General features: G+C 44.6%; 1 protein-coding gene across 1 annotated transcript in view; it reads left to right on the top strand.

The window, feature by feature from the left end:
- LOC126335545 (leukocyte elastase inhibitor-like) overlaps positions 1 to 15532 on the top strand; it is a 52248-nt gene extending 36716 nt beyond the window's left edge. Inside the window, exons 4-5 of the mRNA XM_049998933.1 lie at positions 7697 to 7974; positions 14210 to 15532. Coding sequence (XP_049854890.1) covers positions 7697 to 7974; positions 14210 to 14447 — 516 coding nt within the window. The 3' untranslated portion in view covers positions 14448 to 15532. The remainder of the gene's footprint in view (positions 1 to 7696; positions 7975 to 14209) is intronic.
- Positions 15533 to 15768: the final 236 nt, after the last annotated feature.

The raw sequence follows: 15768 nt of genomic DNA, 5'->3' as shown, positions 1-15768 counted from the left end.
ACTAAATCTGAGGGGCGTGCGATGGGGAGGTTGCCTTTTGAATATTCTAACAGCACTGCTCAACTTCACTGGCTCAAGCTGTTATTGGTAGCTAGAAATCAGATGCTAATTTCTCTACAAACAGCAAATCACTATAAACTTCAGAACAGTATTTACATTCCATGGCACTGTTCGTTGAGGGTATACCTATCTATAAATAAATCAAGAACTGGAATAATGAATTGGGTGTTCTGTGGAAACGTGGATTAATTGAATCCTCCCAGTTACCAATACGTGACAAACTTGGAAAAACATGTCGCGTTAGTTATCCGCATTGCAATTGTTGATTGGTTTTAAACATCCGCCTGCAGGGATTGTAACGGGTTCGTCTTGCTATGTACGTAGTAGGTCGTAACTACTGTGCGAGATCTGTAAGAAATCCTCCAGATGCTGTAAATGTCGGTGCGAGAGCAGCAGCTTCGACTAACAGTGAGACAACGTGCTCATGGTGTGTTGAACGGCTGATACCACCGTAGCAACTCCCATTCTGCCTCCTAAAACATTAAATTTGTTCATATCTCGTCTCATACTATCTCCAGCCATCAGTCCCCAATATAACGACAGGGACGCTAAAGATAAAACGTAGGGTAGTATTGCAAATGAAATATCATAGCTACAATCTCGAAATTTTTGTCATAATCGTTCCTTTCTCAGACGTTACGTCTGGTTCAAAATTGAAAGTGACATGGACCTTGATCAACCGTGACTTCCTTTTAACTGTGCGGTGTATGTTACATTGCATTTAGGAACTTTCGGTTAGTTGAACATGTATCACTAATTGCAGATTTCTGTAGTTGTACACTCCTGGAAATTGAAATAAGAACACCGTGATTTCATTGTCCCAGGAAAGGGAAACTTTGACACATTCCTGGGGTCAGATACATCACATGATCACACTGACAGAACCACAGGCACATAGACACAGGCAACAGAGCATGCACAATGTCGGCACTAGTACAGTGTATATCCACCTTTCGCAGCAATGCAGGCTGCTATTCTCCCATGGAGACGGTCGTAGAGATGCTGGATGTAGTCCTGTGGAACGGCTTGCCATGCCATTTCCACCTGGCGCCTCAGTTGGACCAGCGTTCAAGCTGGACGTGCAGACCGCGTGAGACGACGCTTCATCCAGTCGCAAACATGCTCAATGGGGGACAGATCCATAGATCTTGCTGGCCAGGGTAGTTGACTTACACCTTCTAGAGCACGTTGGGTGGCACGGGATACATGCGGACGTGCATTGTCCTGTTGGAACAGCAAGTTCCCTTGCTGGTCTAAGAATGGTAGAACGATGGGTTCGATGACGGTTTGGATGTACCGTGCACTATTCAGTGTCCCCTCGACGATCACCAGAGGTGTACGGCCAGTGTAGGAGATCGCTCCCCACACCATGATGCCGGGTGTTGGCACTGTGTGCCTCGGTCGTATGCAGTCCTGATTGTGGCGCTCACCTGCACGGCGCCAAACACGCATACGACCATCATTGGCACCAAGGCAGAAGCGACTCTCATCACTGAAGACGACACGTCTCCATTCGTCCCTCCATTCACGCCTGTCGCGACACCACTGGAGGCGGGCTGCACGATGTTGGGGCGTGAGCGGAAGACGGCCTAACGGTGTGCGGGACCGTAGCCCAGCTTCATGGAGACGGTTGCGAATGGTCCTCGCCGATATCCCAGGAGCAACAGTGTCCCTAATTTGCTGGGAAGTGGCGGTGCGGTCCCCTACGGCACTGCGTAGGATCCCACGGTCTTGGCGTGCATCCGTGCGTCGCTGCGGTCCGATCCCAGGTCGACGGGCACGTGCACCTTCCGCCGACCACTGGCGACAACATCGATGTACTGTGGAGACCTCACGCCCCACGTGTTGAGCAATTCGGCGGTACGTTCACCCGGCCTCCCGCATGCCCACTATACGCCCTCGCTCAAAGTCCGTCAACACGGTTCACGTCCACGCTGTCGCGGCATGCTACCAGTGTTAAAGACTGCGATGGAGCTCCGTATGCCACGGCAAACTGGCTGACACTGGTGGCGGCGGTGCACAAATGCTGCGCATCTAGCGCCATTCGACGGCCAACAACGCGGTTCCTGGTGTGTCCGCTGTGCCGTGCTTGTGATCATTGCTTGTACAGCCCTCTCGCAGTGTCCGGAGCAAGTATGGTGGGTCTGACACACCGGTGTCAATGTGTTCTTTTTCCATTTCCAGGAGTGTATATATACGTTTGGATGTAGCTGTACTGCGATGATGATGTACTGGTGGATATTGTGTGGTATGACTCCTGTAGTTGATAGGTACAATGTCAACTACATTCTGATGCCACATGTCTTTGACTTCCTCAGCCAGTTCGATGTATTTTTCAATTTTTTTCTCCTGTTTTCTTCTGTATATTGATTGTTTATTAATTCCGATTATTGTGCAAGTCGACATTTCACTCGTTTCATCAGTTTCCGTGTTACTGTCTTCAGCAGTACTGTGACCGTAAGAAAAGGGATATTTCTCAACAAGACCAACTAGTTAAACGTTGGACTAAGGCACGTTTGCTGGATACACACAGTCGCACAACCAAAGCAGGAACTTAGGCAAACAGTCAGTATCACTAGAACGAAATAGAAACGCTTAAGGTGGTTTACCACGAACCTTGTCAGCAAACGTTTTTATTGATTGAGTGGGTCTGAGACAATATTAGATCCTTCCGAATTGTAGTTAATAAATATACGTTGTTCTGTAAAGACAGTGGAGTGAGAAAGAAATTGCAGAGCCGATTTCTCAACTTCATGGCTCCATTAGTATTGAGAAAGAAATTATAGAACCTATTTAACTTAACGGCCTTCTTTCTAGGTTGCCACTGGTTCTCTGGCTTCCCATAACAGTTCTCCATAATGTAATATGCATTTTGCTGCAGAGAAGGAATTGCTACACGACATCATATAACCGCGTAAAGTTTGAAACAGCTTGAAGTATCAAATTGACATTTTTCATGACACAATTCGTTGAAGTATCAACAATAACAAAACAAGGTTAATGGAATGCAGTCGGGTTTAATCATGTGATGCTGAGGAATTAGATTAGGAAATGACACTTAAAGTAGTAAATGATTTTTGCTGTTTTGGAGACCAAAATAACTGATGATGGTCGAACTAGAGGAGATAAAAAATGTAGACTGGCAATGGCAAGGAAAGTGCTTCTGAGAAAGAGAAGTTTGTGAACATCTAGTATAGATTTGTCACAAAGTCTTTTCAGAAAGAATTTGTATGGAGTGTAGCCATGTATGGAAGTGAAACATGGACGATAAATAGTTTGGACAAGAGAGATTTCGAAATGTGGTGCTACAGAAGAATGTTAAAGATGAGGTGGGTAGATCACATAACTAATGAGGAAGTACTGAACAGAATTGGGAGAACAGGAATTTGTGGCACAACTTGGCTAGAAGAAGGGATCGGTTGGTAGGGCATGTTCTGAGGCATGAAGGGATCACCAGTTCAGTACTGGAGGGAAGCGTGGAGCGTAAAAATCGTAGAGGAAGACAGAGATGAATACATTGATTCAGAAGGATATAGGTTGCAGTAGTTACTCGGAGATGAAGCAGCATGCGCAGGGTAGACCAGCATGAAGAGCTGCGTAAAACTAGTCTCTGGACTGAAAACTACTACTACTGGTGATGCCATACTGAAACCATATTTCACAACAATGCCTCCCAGGGCCACTGTGGACATGTGAGACGGTGGGAAGTTAGTCAAACCCCCTCTTACCCATACTGCACCTCTTCTCTTGATGCCTCTGTCATGGGGGTCAAATCCACGACGACTAGCGCTGAAGTTACGCGATTTATTATGGATGGCGGACAAAAATTTTTCAGACACAGTCACTTAGAATCGACACGAAGAGGCCTCAGGAGATGTAAAGAGCATCACAAAAGACCCCTTTCCTTTGGGCGTTAATTCTTACAAATTTAGTGGTAGGACAACTCGCAGTGCGTTGTTGATTACTTTTCAGGCTTTCGCTAAGGACTTTGTGGGGGCGGCATCCTCGTTGAATGTGATCGCACCCATTTGGAGTGCAGCTCGACTGCAATTTTTGCTTTCATGTACAGGTTCTAAATACTAGGGATCGTCCAAAACCATTCGACGAAATTCGAAAGTGATACGAAGCAGCAAACGGTGTTCATGCATTTCAGCCCGCCTCTTCAGTCTCCAGTGGCGTAATTATTGTGTGCAACATTGACACATCTGTAAATAATACGAGAAGGGGTCTCTCTAAGACAGACACTAAAGCAAATCCTGTGTGACGCCGACAAGCATTCATTGAGAGTTTTAAAAATATGCCTTAAGGGAAACAACCTGAGAAGTTGACCTAGTACCTGCGAACAGGCAACCCCAAGGCGCCAAGGACTACTTCACAGGTAGACTGTGCACAGGCATACTTCTAAAATTCTAAGTAGGGGTTTGTGGGTGCCACCGAGGGCTTAGCCGCACTGGGTTTCTTACAGGGAGCCTTTGTCGTTTTATTCACGCATGTGTTAATATCGTACCGTCGGTGATCATGTCACAGCAGGGTGCGAAACAGGTAGGCTGAAAATGCACGAGTACACTTTGCTGCTCTGTATCACGTTCGAATTTCGTCGAATCGTTTTCAACGATCCCTAGTGTGTCGAAAGTGTACATGAAACCAAAAATTGCCGTCATGCTGCATTCCAAACCGATGTTACCACGTTCAATGTGTTTGGAGCCCTACAATTGCCTTAGCGAAGGTTTATAACGTCAAGAGGTGTCAACAATGTCGAAGGGTGTCAAGTCTTGTTTCCCGCTGCGGGTTAGAATAGGCCTGAGGTATTCATGCCTGTCGTAAGAGGCGAGTAAAAGAAGCGTCTCACGTTTCGGCCTTCATGTGATGGTCCCCTGTAGGGTTTGACCATTTTTCAAAATCTTTGGGAAGAGCGGCTTACACGGTGCAGAGTCCATCATGCACTGAGACCTCTCGTGTCCTTCGTCGATGTGGATCTGCACTTCCGCTCATTCTCCATCTGTTGGGCAAGGTCACCCACCCTGCAACACATGGTCAGCCAGCCAAGGTAATCTGCTCTCTTGTTTTGTTCTCTTCGTGTTTCTTCCGTCTCTCTGTGGTTTTCTTGTCGGATTTTGTCCATTTTAATGTTTGTTGCTCTTCTGTCATTCTTGTTGTTTTGTCCTTTCTTCCAGCTGTGTTTCGTATGTCTCGATTATTTTCCTCCCATCCTTGTGGAACTATTTTAATCGGAACGAGGGACCGGTGACCTAGTACTTTGGTCCCTCCCCCCTCTCTTAAAAACAGACCGACCGACGAACCGACCAAAGTCTTGTTGCTCATCGCGCTGGGAACCATCGTTTGGACGCAAAATGTGAGAGGATAAACGCCCCAATGAAATGAGTGGATTCGTTGACACTCTTACATAATCTCATGAGGCCTTGTGGTGATTCTGAAAGGTGGTTGTTTCCTGAGCCAAGTGTGGTTTCAACGAAGGTTGTCGCGGTTCTGACTTCTACCGTAGGGGCATCAAGAGGAGTGAAACTTGGCTAAGGAGTAGCCTGACGACCTTTCCATCGTGAGACAGGTCCACGGTGGCACTGGGAGGGATCGTGCTGAAATTTGGTGCCAGGTTGACGTCATGAACCCTCCCCACAACTCACATGAAGTTGAGATGTGGCTTCATTTTCCACATATGTCGACATCTTTGTCTGCAGAGCCACCAAGCGAGGGTTCCACTTGAGACAGCTTCACGGTTTCGCATCAGAGGAGGAGGTTGTAGGTACCTTTCCGCCGCGTCAACTGCTTTGGTGTAAATGCGCTGTCTCATCTTACTGAGACAAGTGTAATTTCTGCCCAGTTCTCGTAGCGTTTGAACACTGCTGCTTCTCCTGTGTAACGAAGACGTAGTAACCATGCGGTCAGTAATCTCAGAGTTGTATTCGACCTGTTGAAGAAAATGTTATTGAGCGTGGCATCATGCATGTCTGTTTCAAATTTTGTCAGAAATGCGTTCAGAATCGCTAAGACAGTTGCGTACAGAACTACTAAGACTAACTCACTCGAGTTATGTTTTCAATATATTTGAGTCATCAGTCTTCTACCTGGTTCGAGGCGACCCAACAATTCTTCCCTTCTACCCATCTCTTCATCTTAAAGTAGCACTTGCAACCTACGTCCTCAATTACGTTTGCTCTAAACGTTCATTCTCACAAATTTCTTTCTCACATTAAGATAGATATTTAATACTAGTAGACATACTTTGGCCAGGAACGCGCTCCCTGCAAGTGATGGTCTGGTTTTTATGTTCTCCTCACTTAGTCGGTCGTCAGATGTTATTTTGCTTCATGGTAGCAGAATTATTTCACCTAGTTAACTCTTCTTTCTAACTTATTTCACCTAGTTAACTCTCCCGATGTTACTTCTTAGACTGATCTGATCTGCTCATTACTGCAGATACTTAGTCAGTACACTTTGCGATCGTTGTGCTGGAGTATTTTCGTGATGAAAAAACCAGTTATCACGTCCAGTCTCTTGATCGATGGAAGAGCTTCAATACCTCAAGACGGCCATTAAGGATCTTTAATTTAGCGTTTTGTATTTCCTGCTAGGTCCAGCGTTTTGTATTTCCTGCTAGGTCAGCTTCAATGTATAAAAAAATTTCCCATATTTTGAAAAAAAATTTCTTTACCTAGTTTTCTTACTGCAACATTGAGCGCGTAAGTAGCGAGTTTACGTGAGCAGAGAGCAAGCTGAAATTAGCCTCCAGAACCTACGTGAATCGTCTGAATGTCGCGGAATGATTCTCGTAGTCTTGGTACACTGTCGTCGAAGTCAGAGTAACAAATGTTTTGTCATGAGTTTCTGTTCAGTTTTCTTCATATCCGTTTCTCAGCAGGAGTGGATAAGCTAATATTTTAAAAGTTCCGTATAATTTACGTCTATGGTCACAATATTTTCTGTTTAACAGATTACCGGTTTCGGTCTTTAATGACCATCATCAGATCTGTCTCAAAAAAATAAAGTTCTGATGCACTGCAGCCATAGTGGCATCGTCAACTGTTAAATGCGGAATCAGCACCAGAATCGTCAGATGCATATAAATCACATAATATGCACGAGTCATGTTGTCAGCCACTATGGCTGCAGTGCATTAGGACTTTGTTTTTATGAGACAGATCTGATGGTCATTAAAGACAGAAACCGGTAATCTGTTAAACAGAAAAGATTGTGAACATAGACGTAAATAAAAGGAAACGTATTACATATACGGGTCACTGTGTTTTTTCGCGACGATGTCGCAGCTTGTGAAGCTAATATTTCGGTTGTAATATACGCGTAACTAACAGATTGGCTGTCCTACGTGAACAGCGCTTCGCAGCCTTATTGTGAACTAAATGAAAAGTGCTCTTAAACCACTCATTGAGAATTAGCTTAGGAAATGTTGTAAATACATTTCCAGGAAGTGTTATAGTTATGCCTTCTCGGCTTCACCCCCCTCAAAATGCCTGATGACTACAAGCTGTTTTTCGTCTGCGTGACCATTGCCAGCAGCTCGTCTGAGGTTAGCTCCAGGCGGCCTCGGACGAGCGTACCGGCGCGTGCGGCTGCGTCACGGCTAGCGCAGTCCCTCGTGACCATGACCTTTGTCCCGCAGGTGCTGGGTCTGCCGTACAAGGACGAGGACTTCGCGCTGTTCCTGGTGCTCCCCGACAAGCCAGGTGTGTCCGGCCTGACGCGGCTGGAGCAGCAGCTGTCTCCAGCGGCGCTGATCCAGCTGCTGGACTCGGCAGATTGGGCCGAACTGCCCTTCTACGTCCCTCGCATGAAGCTCGAGGCTTCCTTCAACCTCAACGACGCCCTTATCGCCGCCGGAGTTACGGACATGTTTGACGCTTCCAAAGCAGATCTGTCTGGCATCCTCAGAGCCAATAGGTGAGCAAAGACCGATTTTACAACTCTTTTGGCATTGCTTATTTCTGTGTGTTAAAATATCAAACCATCTCTGTATACGTTCTACACCAAACTGTCAGAATCTGTTGTTTACTACCTGGTCAATAGCTCCACCATTAAGTCTGCTGTCTTTCGTGGTTATTAAGATAGAAAGTAAATCTCTTCTAGGATTTTAGGGTGCACCATGCCCCTCTTAAATTTAGTCTTGCATAATCAACGTTTGGAACACTCTACTGCACCTTATTTAGATTCTTCTAATGCCTTCGGTTTTCTGAACAATGTTGAGCTAACCCGTAGCACCAGATCAGTGCAGATAGGTCGAAACGCTGAATATAGAAGAAGAAATTGAACACGATGCAGACTAACACCCTAGAAGATTTAACCACCATCTGCATTCCTTTTTATCCTGTATCGAATCTCCCTCATTCATTATCAAATGAAGAGGACATATATGGTTCAGCACATTGTCTGTAAACCCAAATACTGTACACACATTGTACGTAGTAAAATTTCGTGTCTTTCTATACAATCATAATTCATAAGGGTGTGGTCCATATCTTTCGTTAGTTCTCTCGTAAACATTACTGTAAGCTCTTGCTAGAACTTAAAAAGCTGTAATTTCGTTTTACAGAGTAGATGAGAACTGCGCATTCTCATACCTCTTTTCGTGAAAACATCCTGTTGCGACGAAAAGTGCATTTACTTAAATGGTTGCCACCCAACTCACGTCTCTCATCCTTCTCCACAATACAAAACGAGGTGCCCTTCTTAGAACTTGTTGATATCGTCCTTCAATTCTGGTAATGTTCCAATACCACACAGCAATACCCGGTCAGTGGTCTTTTGATGATGTGATATTAAAAGACGGTAAACATCATCTGCAAATAATCTGAGAGGGCTACTCAGATTGTCTCCTAAATCGTGTACGTCGATCAGGTACACTGGAGCGCCTTTAACACTTCCTTGGGGAACGCCGGATATCGCTTAAGTTTTCCTAGACGACTTTCCGCCAGTTACTATGAACTGCGATCTTTCCAAGAGGAAATCGTGAATGAATTTACTCGCATAACCCGAGACTATGCTCCATAGGCACTGTTTCTTTCCACGCTGCTTCTTAGGAACGATATCAAAGGCCTTTCGGAAACCTAGAAATATGGGATCAATTTGACAGCCTCATGTCAATACTTCTCGTTATTTCCTTTGAGTAAAGAGCTATTTGTTTCACAAGGACTATCTTCATTGCATCCTCGCTGTACGTCTATAGATAATTTCCTTAGAGGTAATTCATAATGTTGGAACAAAATATACGTTCCAAAATCCTACTCCGAACTGTCATTGACATGAGTCTGAAATTCAATGGGTTACTACGGTTTCTTTTCGTGAGCACTGATGTGACCTGTGCAGTTTCGGTACGGATCTTTTGTCTCGTGAGCAGTTTTGTATGACTGCTAACTAAGTAGCTATTAACTTACGTATCAGTTACGCAGGAACATAACTAGTACACATTCTGGCTCACGAGACGCGGATTTATCAAGTGATCTAGTTGCTTTCCTACACCAAGGATATCTAATCCCAAGTCATCTATGTTTACAGCTGTTCTTACATCGAATCAGGAATATTTACTTCATCTCCTTCCATGAAAACATTTCGGGAAACCGTATTTAGTAACCCCGCTTTTGTGACACTGTACTATTGCTATTGCACAGTGAAGTTTTTAGAGTCAATTTGTAAGAACATCAGTAATCTAATTAGAACACTGTACTATGCAGAAGGAAGAATATTAAAAATCCTACAGAGTCATTATAATTTCGATTTTATCTGGAATCCCCAAATCACTCTAATAACGGGATGATTCATTTCGCAAGGTTATGGCAGATCGCTTCCACACATGGCTCCAAAGCTCAGTACCTACTTGAAGTAACACCGTGGGAGTTCATTTGGTAAAGTCCGTGCAATGTTACTGCTCCCAGCTCCACAGACGGAGGGTTAGTGGGCAGTGGTGGAACTCCCTTGCGGACGGGACAGTATGGCAGGGAAGGTGTAGTTCTGCAGGAGAAGCGTCACACAAGCGCCTATCACGCATAGCGTGTAATCTGCAGCCAGTGAGTATGCAACCAGTCGTTCTAGCGGGTTACGTCAGCGTGGCCGATAATTAAAGTCAACGCAATGAGTACAGGATTACGCTGAAAAACAATTGGAACAACCTCTTTTCATTTGTGTCGTTCATCATTTTTCATTTCAAGCTTTTGCCTGTCGAAATTAGCTTATTTCCCATAAACAGAGCGAGGTTTACACAGTTTTACTTCACTGACGTGATAATGCAGCTGCAATTGCAACATAATCCTGAAGCAGTCTATTAGTGATAAGTTGCGGACATGTAAAGTGAATAGCTTATGAAATGCTCACGCTCATTATAAAAATAAACATACGATTCCTTCACTTATGTTATTACATATCCACACTAATTGTCATTTCATCATCTATGGTAGTACTTGAAATATATTATTTCACTGGAAAAATCTGTAGTCACTCGTACTGTGTATCGCAATAGATAGTTTTGCTTTTAGCTACATGGCGAAATACCCTAGACTATGCATTCCATCATTTGCCAAAAGTTCATTCCGGTATCTCAGAGCCATGAGATACTGGAGCTGTTACGAATATTTCACTTGCACTCTACCATTTGCATGCACGATCGGACGTATGTGCTCTACATACAATCGATTTTCTCGAGACTCAAGATCGATGCAGACCTCGTCTTCACTTTAAAGAAACATTTGATTTGTTAGCGCCATTTTGTACGCAGCATTGTATGGTTTAGTATGCATCAAATGGAATCTCGGAGACCCGGTTTTTCATGGCAAAGTATCCGATTTTCAAACAGTATATGCTTAAAATAGAAATATCGCAATAACTACGCCCATTGGGGAAATGGCAGGCAGCTCGTCAGAAAAGTAACAAATGAGGCTGCGAGATGTGATTTTTTTAACCGAATAGTTTCTTTTAGTGTAGCCAGCGTGTGAACCCCTCCTTCTCGCAGTATACCGAGGAAGGCAGAGAAAGATTAGACCAAGCCTGGCAAAGTGTGGCTCGCGAGGAATTCCCCTCCAGCACACTTTCCTGTGTGCATAAAGGTCCTAAGACATAAACTACTGAAGCTTTTTGTCCGCAGCTCGTGGTCTTGCGGTAGCGTTCTCGCTTCCCGCGCCCGGGTTCCCGGGTTCGATTCCCGGCGGGGTCAGGGATTTTCTGTCTCGTGATGACTGGGTGTTGTGTGATGTCCTTAGGTTAGTTAGGTTTAAGTAGTTCCTAAGTTCTAGGGGACTGATGACCTTAGATACTAAGTCCCATTGTGCTCAGAGCCATTTGAACCTGTTGCTGATCAGTCCGCCTGCCAATTTTTAGTCTGCTGTACCGAGAGGTAGTGAGGTCCTGGTAGGGCCCTTCGTTCATTTCGATGTGCTTTAATTGCAGAGACTATTTGTTACTAACAAAATATTGAGTGATTCTTAGTTTTGGATGTAGTGATTGTTTTATTGGAGAATCACTGGAACCCATCCAAGCAGAACATGAGTTGATAAATATTATGTATGCATTTAAGACTAGAATCTTGAAAGTAGACATGGTAAGCGTGGTAATGTTATAGAGAAGGCAAGAGCAACGAAGGTGGGCAAGGTAGCTAGAGGAAATGCGGCGCCATGTAAATTGCCAACATAATCTATGGGATGAGACAAAGCCTTCGGAAGTGCCCGAAAGTAATTTTGTGGCAAGGTACTGACTGAGAAGGAAGGCAGCCTATTACGTAGTCCAGGAAATGCAGTAGCACATTGGAGCCCATCACAGAATTGCAGCCATCCCTTTGCACTCGAAGGTATATTTAGCAAATCCTGAAATGACTAAACCAGTTGCAGACTTACGTCGTCCAATTTTTAACACCGTTATTCTGAGGAAGCCCATACTGGCTCATACCAGGCAATAATAAAGCACCTCACTGCATCCCCGAAGAAAACTGTCTATTGACACACAGTCAACATGGGGTTTAGAAAACATCGTTGCTGTGAATCCAACTAGCTCTTCATTAACATGAAGTCTGGAGTGCTATTGACAAGGAATTTCAGATCGATTCCGTATTTCTGGATTTCCAGAAGGCTTTAGACACTGTACCACACAAGTGGCTCGTAGTGGAATTGCGTGCTTATGGAATATCGTCTGTTATGTGACTGGATTTGTGATTTCCTGTCAGAGAGGTCACAGTTCGTAGTAACAGACGGAAAGTCATAGAGTAAAACAGAAGTGATTTCTGGCGTTCCCCAAGCTAGTGTTACAGGCCTTTTGCTATTCTTTATCTATATAAACGATTTGGAAGACAATCTGAGCAGCCGTCTTCAGTTGTTTGCAGATGACACCGTCGTTTGACTAATATAGTCAACAGAAGATCGAAACAAACTGTGAAACGATTTAGAAAAAAATCTGAGTGGTGCGAAAAGTGGCAGTTGACCCTGAATAACGAAAAGTGTGAGGTCATCCACATGAGAGCTAAAAAGAACGCGTTAAACTTAGTTTACACGATAAATCAAACTATTCTAAAAGCCGTAAATTCCACTAAATAGCTAGGTAATTACAATTACGAACAACTTAAATTGGAAGGAACACACAGAAAAAGTTTTGTGTAAGGCTAACCAAAGAGTGCGTTTTATTGGCAGGACACTAAGAAAATGTAACAGACCTACTAAGGGGACTGCCTGCACTACACTTGTCCGCCCTCTTCTAGAATACTGCTGCGTGGTGTGGGATCCTTTCCAGATAGGACTGACGGAGTACATCGAAAGTGTTCAAAGAAAGGCAACACGTTTTGTATCACCGCAAAGTATGGGAGATAGTGTCACGGAAATGATGCTGGGTTTGGGCTGTAAATTGTTAAAAGAAAGGCGTTTTTCGTTGAGACGGAATCTTCTCACTAAATTCCAATCACCAGCTTTCTCCTCCGAATGCGAAAATATGTTGACACCGACCTACACAGGGAGGAACGATCACAAAGGTAAAATAAGGGAAATCAGAGCTCGTGCGGAAAGATATAGGTGTTCATTCATTCCGTGCGCTGTAAGAGATCGAAATAATAGAGAATTGTGAAGATGGTTCAATGAGCGCTCTGCCAGGCACTTAAATGTGATTTGCACAGTATCCATGTAGATGATGTTTCAAATATACGTAGAATTTGTTAACAGACAAAGAATGGCAATTAGTGGAGCCATATCAGTGTCATGTAAAGGCCGCACCGCACCGCACCGCAAAACCGTGCGATTAGTAGACGAAAGGACGTTCCTCTTCAAAGGGAATCTAAAACATTTGATCGTAAGGTCATAGATCAACCGATTCCTCCACAGGAAAACACGTCTGTTATATTCTACACGACACTGGTGACGGCATGTGCGTCACATGACAGGAATATGATGTCGACCCACCTAACTTGTAACTTGGCGAATGGGCAAAAAGATTCTTCTACCTTGCCCGGTTTAGGTTTTCTTGTAGATGTGATAATCTCTCCCAAAAAAAGTGACGGACAGATAATAATTGATTGAAAATAAAAAATTAAACTTTTCAGGCGAGGGAATACTTCAACCAAGGACCTCTCGTTCCGCAGTTGCTCACGCTAACCACGGGACCACGGTACTCCCAAGCTCGTATTCTCCTTGATGTTGCTTATCTTGCCCATGATCTACACAGTTTGTATAATTTTGCTTATTTTTTTCATAGTTCCACACTACTTCTTCCTGTTTCCTCGATTGATCTGCGTTCAGTTTTTCAAGGCCTCTCTACTGTGCCAACTTACAACTAAATCTGAGGGGGGGGTGCGATGGGGAGGTTCCCTTGTGAGAAGAAACGGTGTTTTGCATAACGGGCTGACCTCACATCCAACAATTTTATCTGCAAACGCGGCCAACACCATAAGCTGCAAATCAAAATGAGTATCATCTAGAGCGTCTCATTTTCCACTTGCGTGTCGCTTGCTTGCTTCCTGTTCTCTGCCTACCGCTTTCAACGCTCCTCTTCCTTTCCCCTTGCTTGTCCCTTCTCATACTGCCTCTCGTCCTTCCTCTTGGTAATCTGTCCCCATCGCATGCCTCCTCTCGCCTCGACTCCTCTGCCCTGCATGTGCGGCATTCTGGTAATGCCACAGCCTCCTTCACTGTGTGACAAGACCTCCGCCTTCTTGCAGGACCGTCCCTCTGTACGTGAGCGACGTGGCGCACCGCGTGGTGATGGACATCACCGAGTCCGGCACGGAGGCGGCGGCCGCGACGGTGGCGACGGCGTCGCGCTCCGGCAGCAGCTACAAGTTCGTCGTGGACCGGCCGTTCCTCTTCGTGCTGCAGCACCGCCGCTCCGGCGTGCCGCTCTTCTGGGGCAGCGTCGTGCGGCCGACCCCGCGCTACTCCCTCACCGGCACCCACTGAGGCACCGGCGCGCCTCACACAGACGTCGGAGCGACAAGCTGGCCGCGGGCGGGTCACTCAGTTCCCCAGCCGCTTTCTCCGCGGCCGCCCCTCTGTTGACACGCGGCCTTCACCTAGCAACATATACGTGAATGGTGCGAGGCCTCCGCCCTGTTAGATCTCTGCACTTATCTCTGGAGCTCTTCGCCGTAATTTAGCTGCAGTTAGTGAAGTCACATACGATTATACTATGTCCGAAATAAGGCGAACAACTTGACGATACAAATCTCTATAGTGTTAAAAGTTCCTAATTCCATCGCTGAACAAATACCAGAATCTAATTGCTATTATAGTAGTATTTAACCATTCTTTCCGCCTAGAAAACGTCACTCATCTCCTCCCCTTATCCCAGATGTCACATCCCAAGACTACTTCTGCTATTAAGAACTTTCAGAAAACCAGTTGACTGGGGAGTGCTACACGTTATCACTCCTCACAAAAATCTTCTATTTGAACAATCTTTTGACAGCTGAACTGTCACGTCACTCTCAATCTCCAGTACAAAACCTGGCCCTTGCCACGATAGTGACAGTACTCTAGTCTAGGTCACGCATACCTTTACAGTACGCTATTTTTTTCAGTTTCAAGTGATGTAACTCTTCCATTTTCCACCTGTCAATTATCAGAAAGCAACCACTTCGTGTGTTCTCTCGTTATCATCGGAAGCTGAATAGTGTATTAATTTAAAACAAACTCTCTGCAGTGGAAGGTACCTGTAACGTTACTATTAGATAAAAATTGTATGCTGGAGTGACAATCGTACAGGAACCGAGCCACCCGTGTAGTCTGCACTAATCTTACCGACTGAGTTATCAAAGCACCGACCCACAATCCTACTCCATACTTTCGGCGTTTTCTGTCGCCGTCAACATGTTTTACTCTGTCACTGTATTACCGCTTATTTGCAAAGTAGTTGTGAGCAGTGCTTTTGGTGCTGCAAAGCCAAAGATTTAATGTATGAATTACTTTAATGGAGTGTAAATAAATACTGACACTTCAAAATATTTATTGACTCATAATAAAACTTCATGATAAATTCTTATTTTCGTTGGAGAATACATAATTATATTAATAAAATACCTTACTGCACTGAGAATAGTAACCCTTCAAACAGAAAGTACTTCCAGGCACCAATCAACAAATTGAAACGATTCTAAACTATGGAAGTATTTGAAAAAGCGCACAAAGCCGCCGCCTGCAAATCCGACTCAAGTTAGACTGATCGCGCATAACAAGACGACGCAAAGCACTTAAACATTTCCGAATGGTTGAGGTCGCTATC

Source organism: Schistocerca gregaria, chromosome 2 (genome assembly GCF_023897955.1).
Source record: "Schistocerca gregaria isolate iqSchGreg1 chromosome 2, iqSchGreg1.2, whole genome shotgun sequence".
Lineage (NCBI taxonomy): Eukaryota > Metazoa > Arthropoda > Insecta > Orthoptera > Acrididae > Schistocerca > Schistocerca gregaria.
The sequence above is the reverse complement of the archived record's forward strand: the minus strand, read 5'-3'. Positions and strand labels throughout refer to the sequence as shown.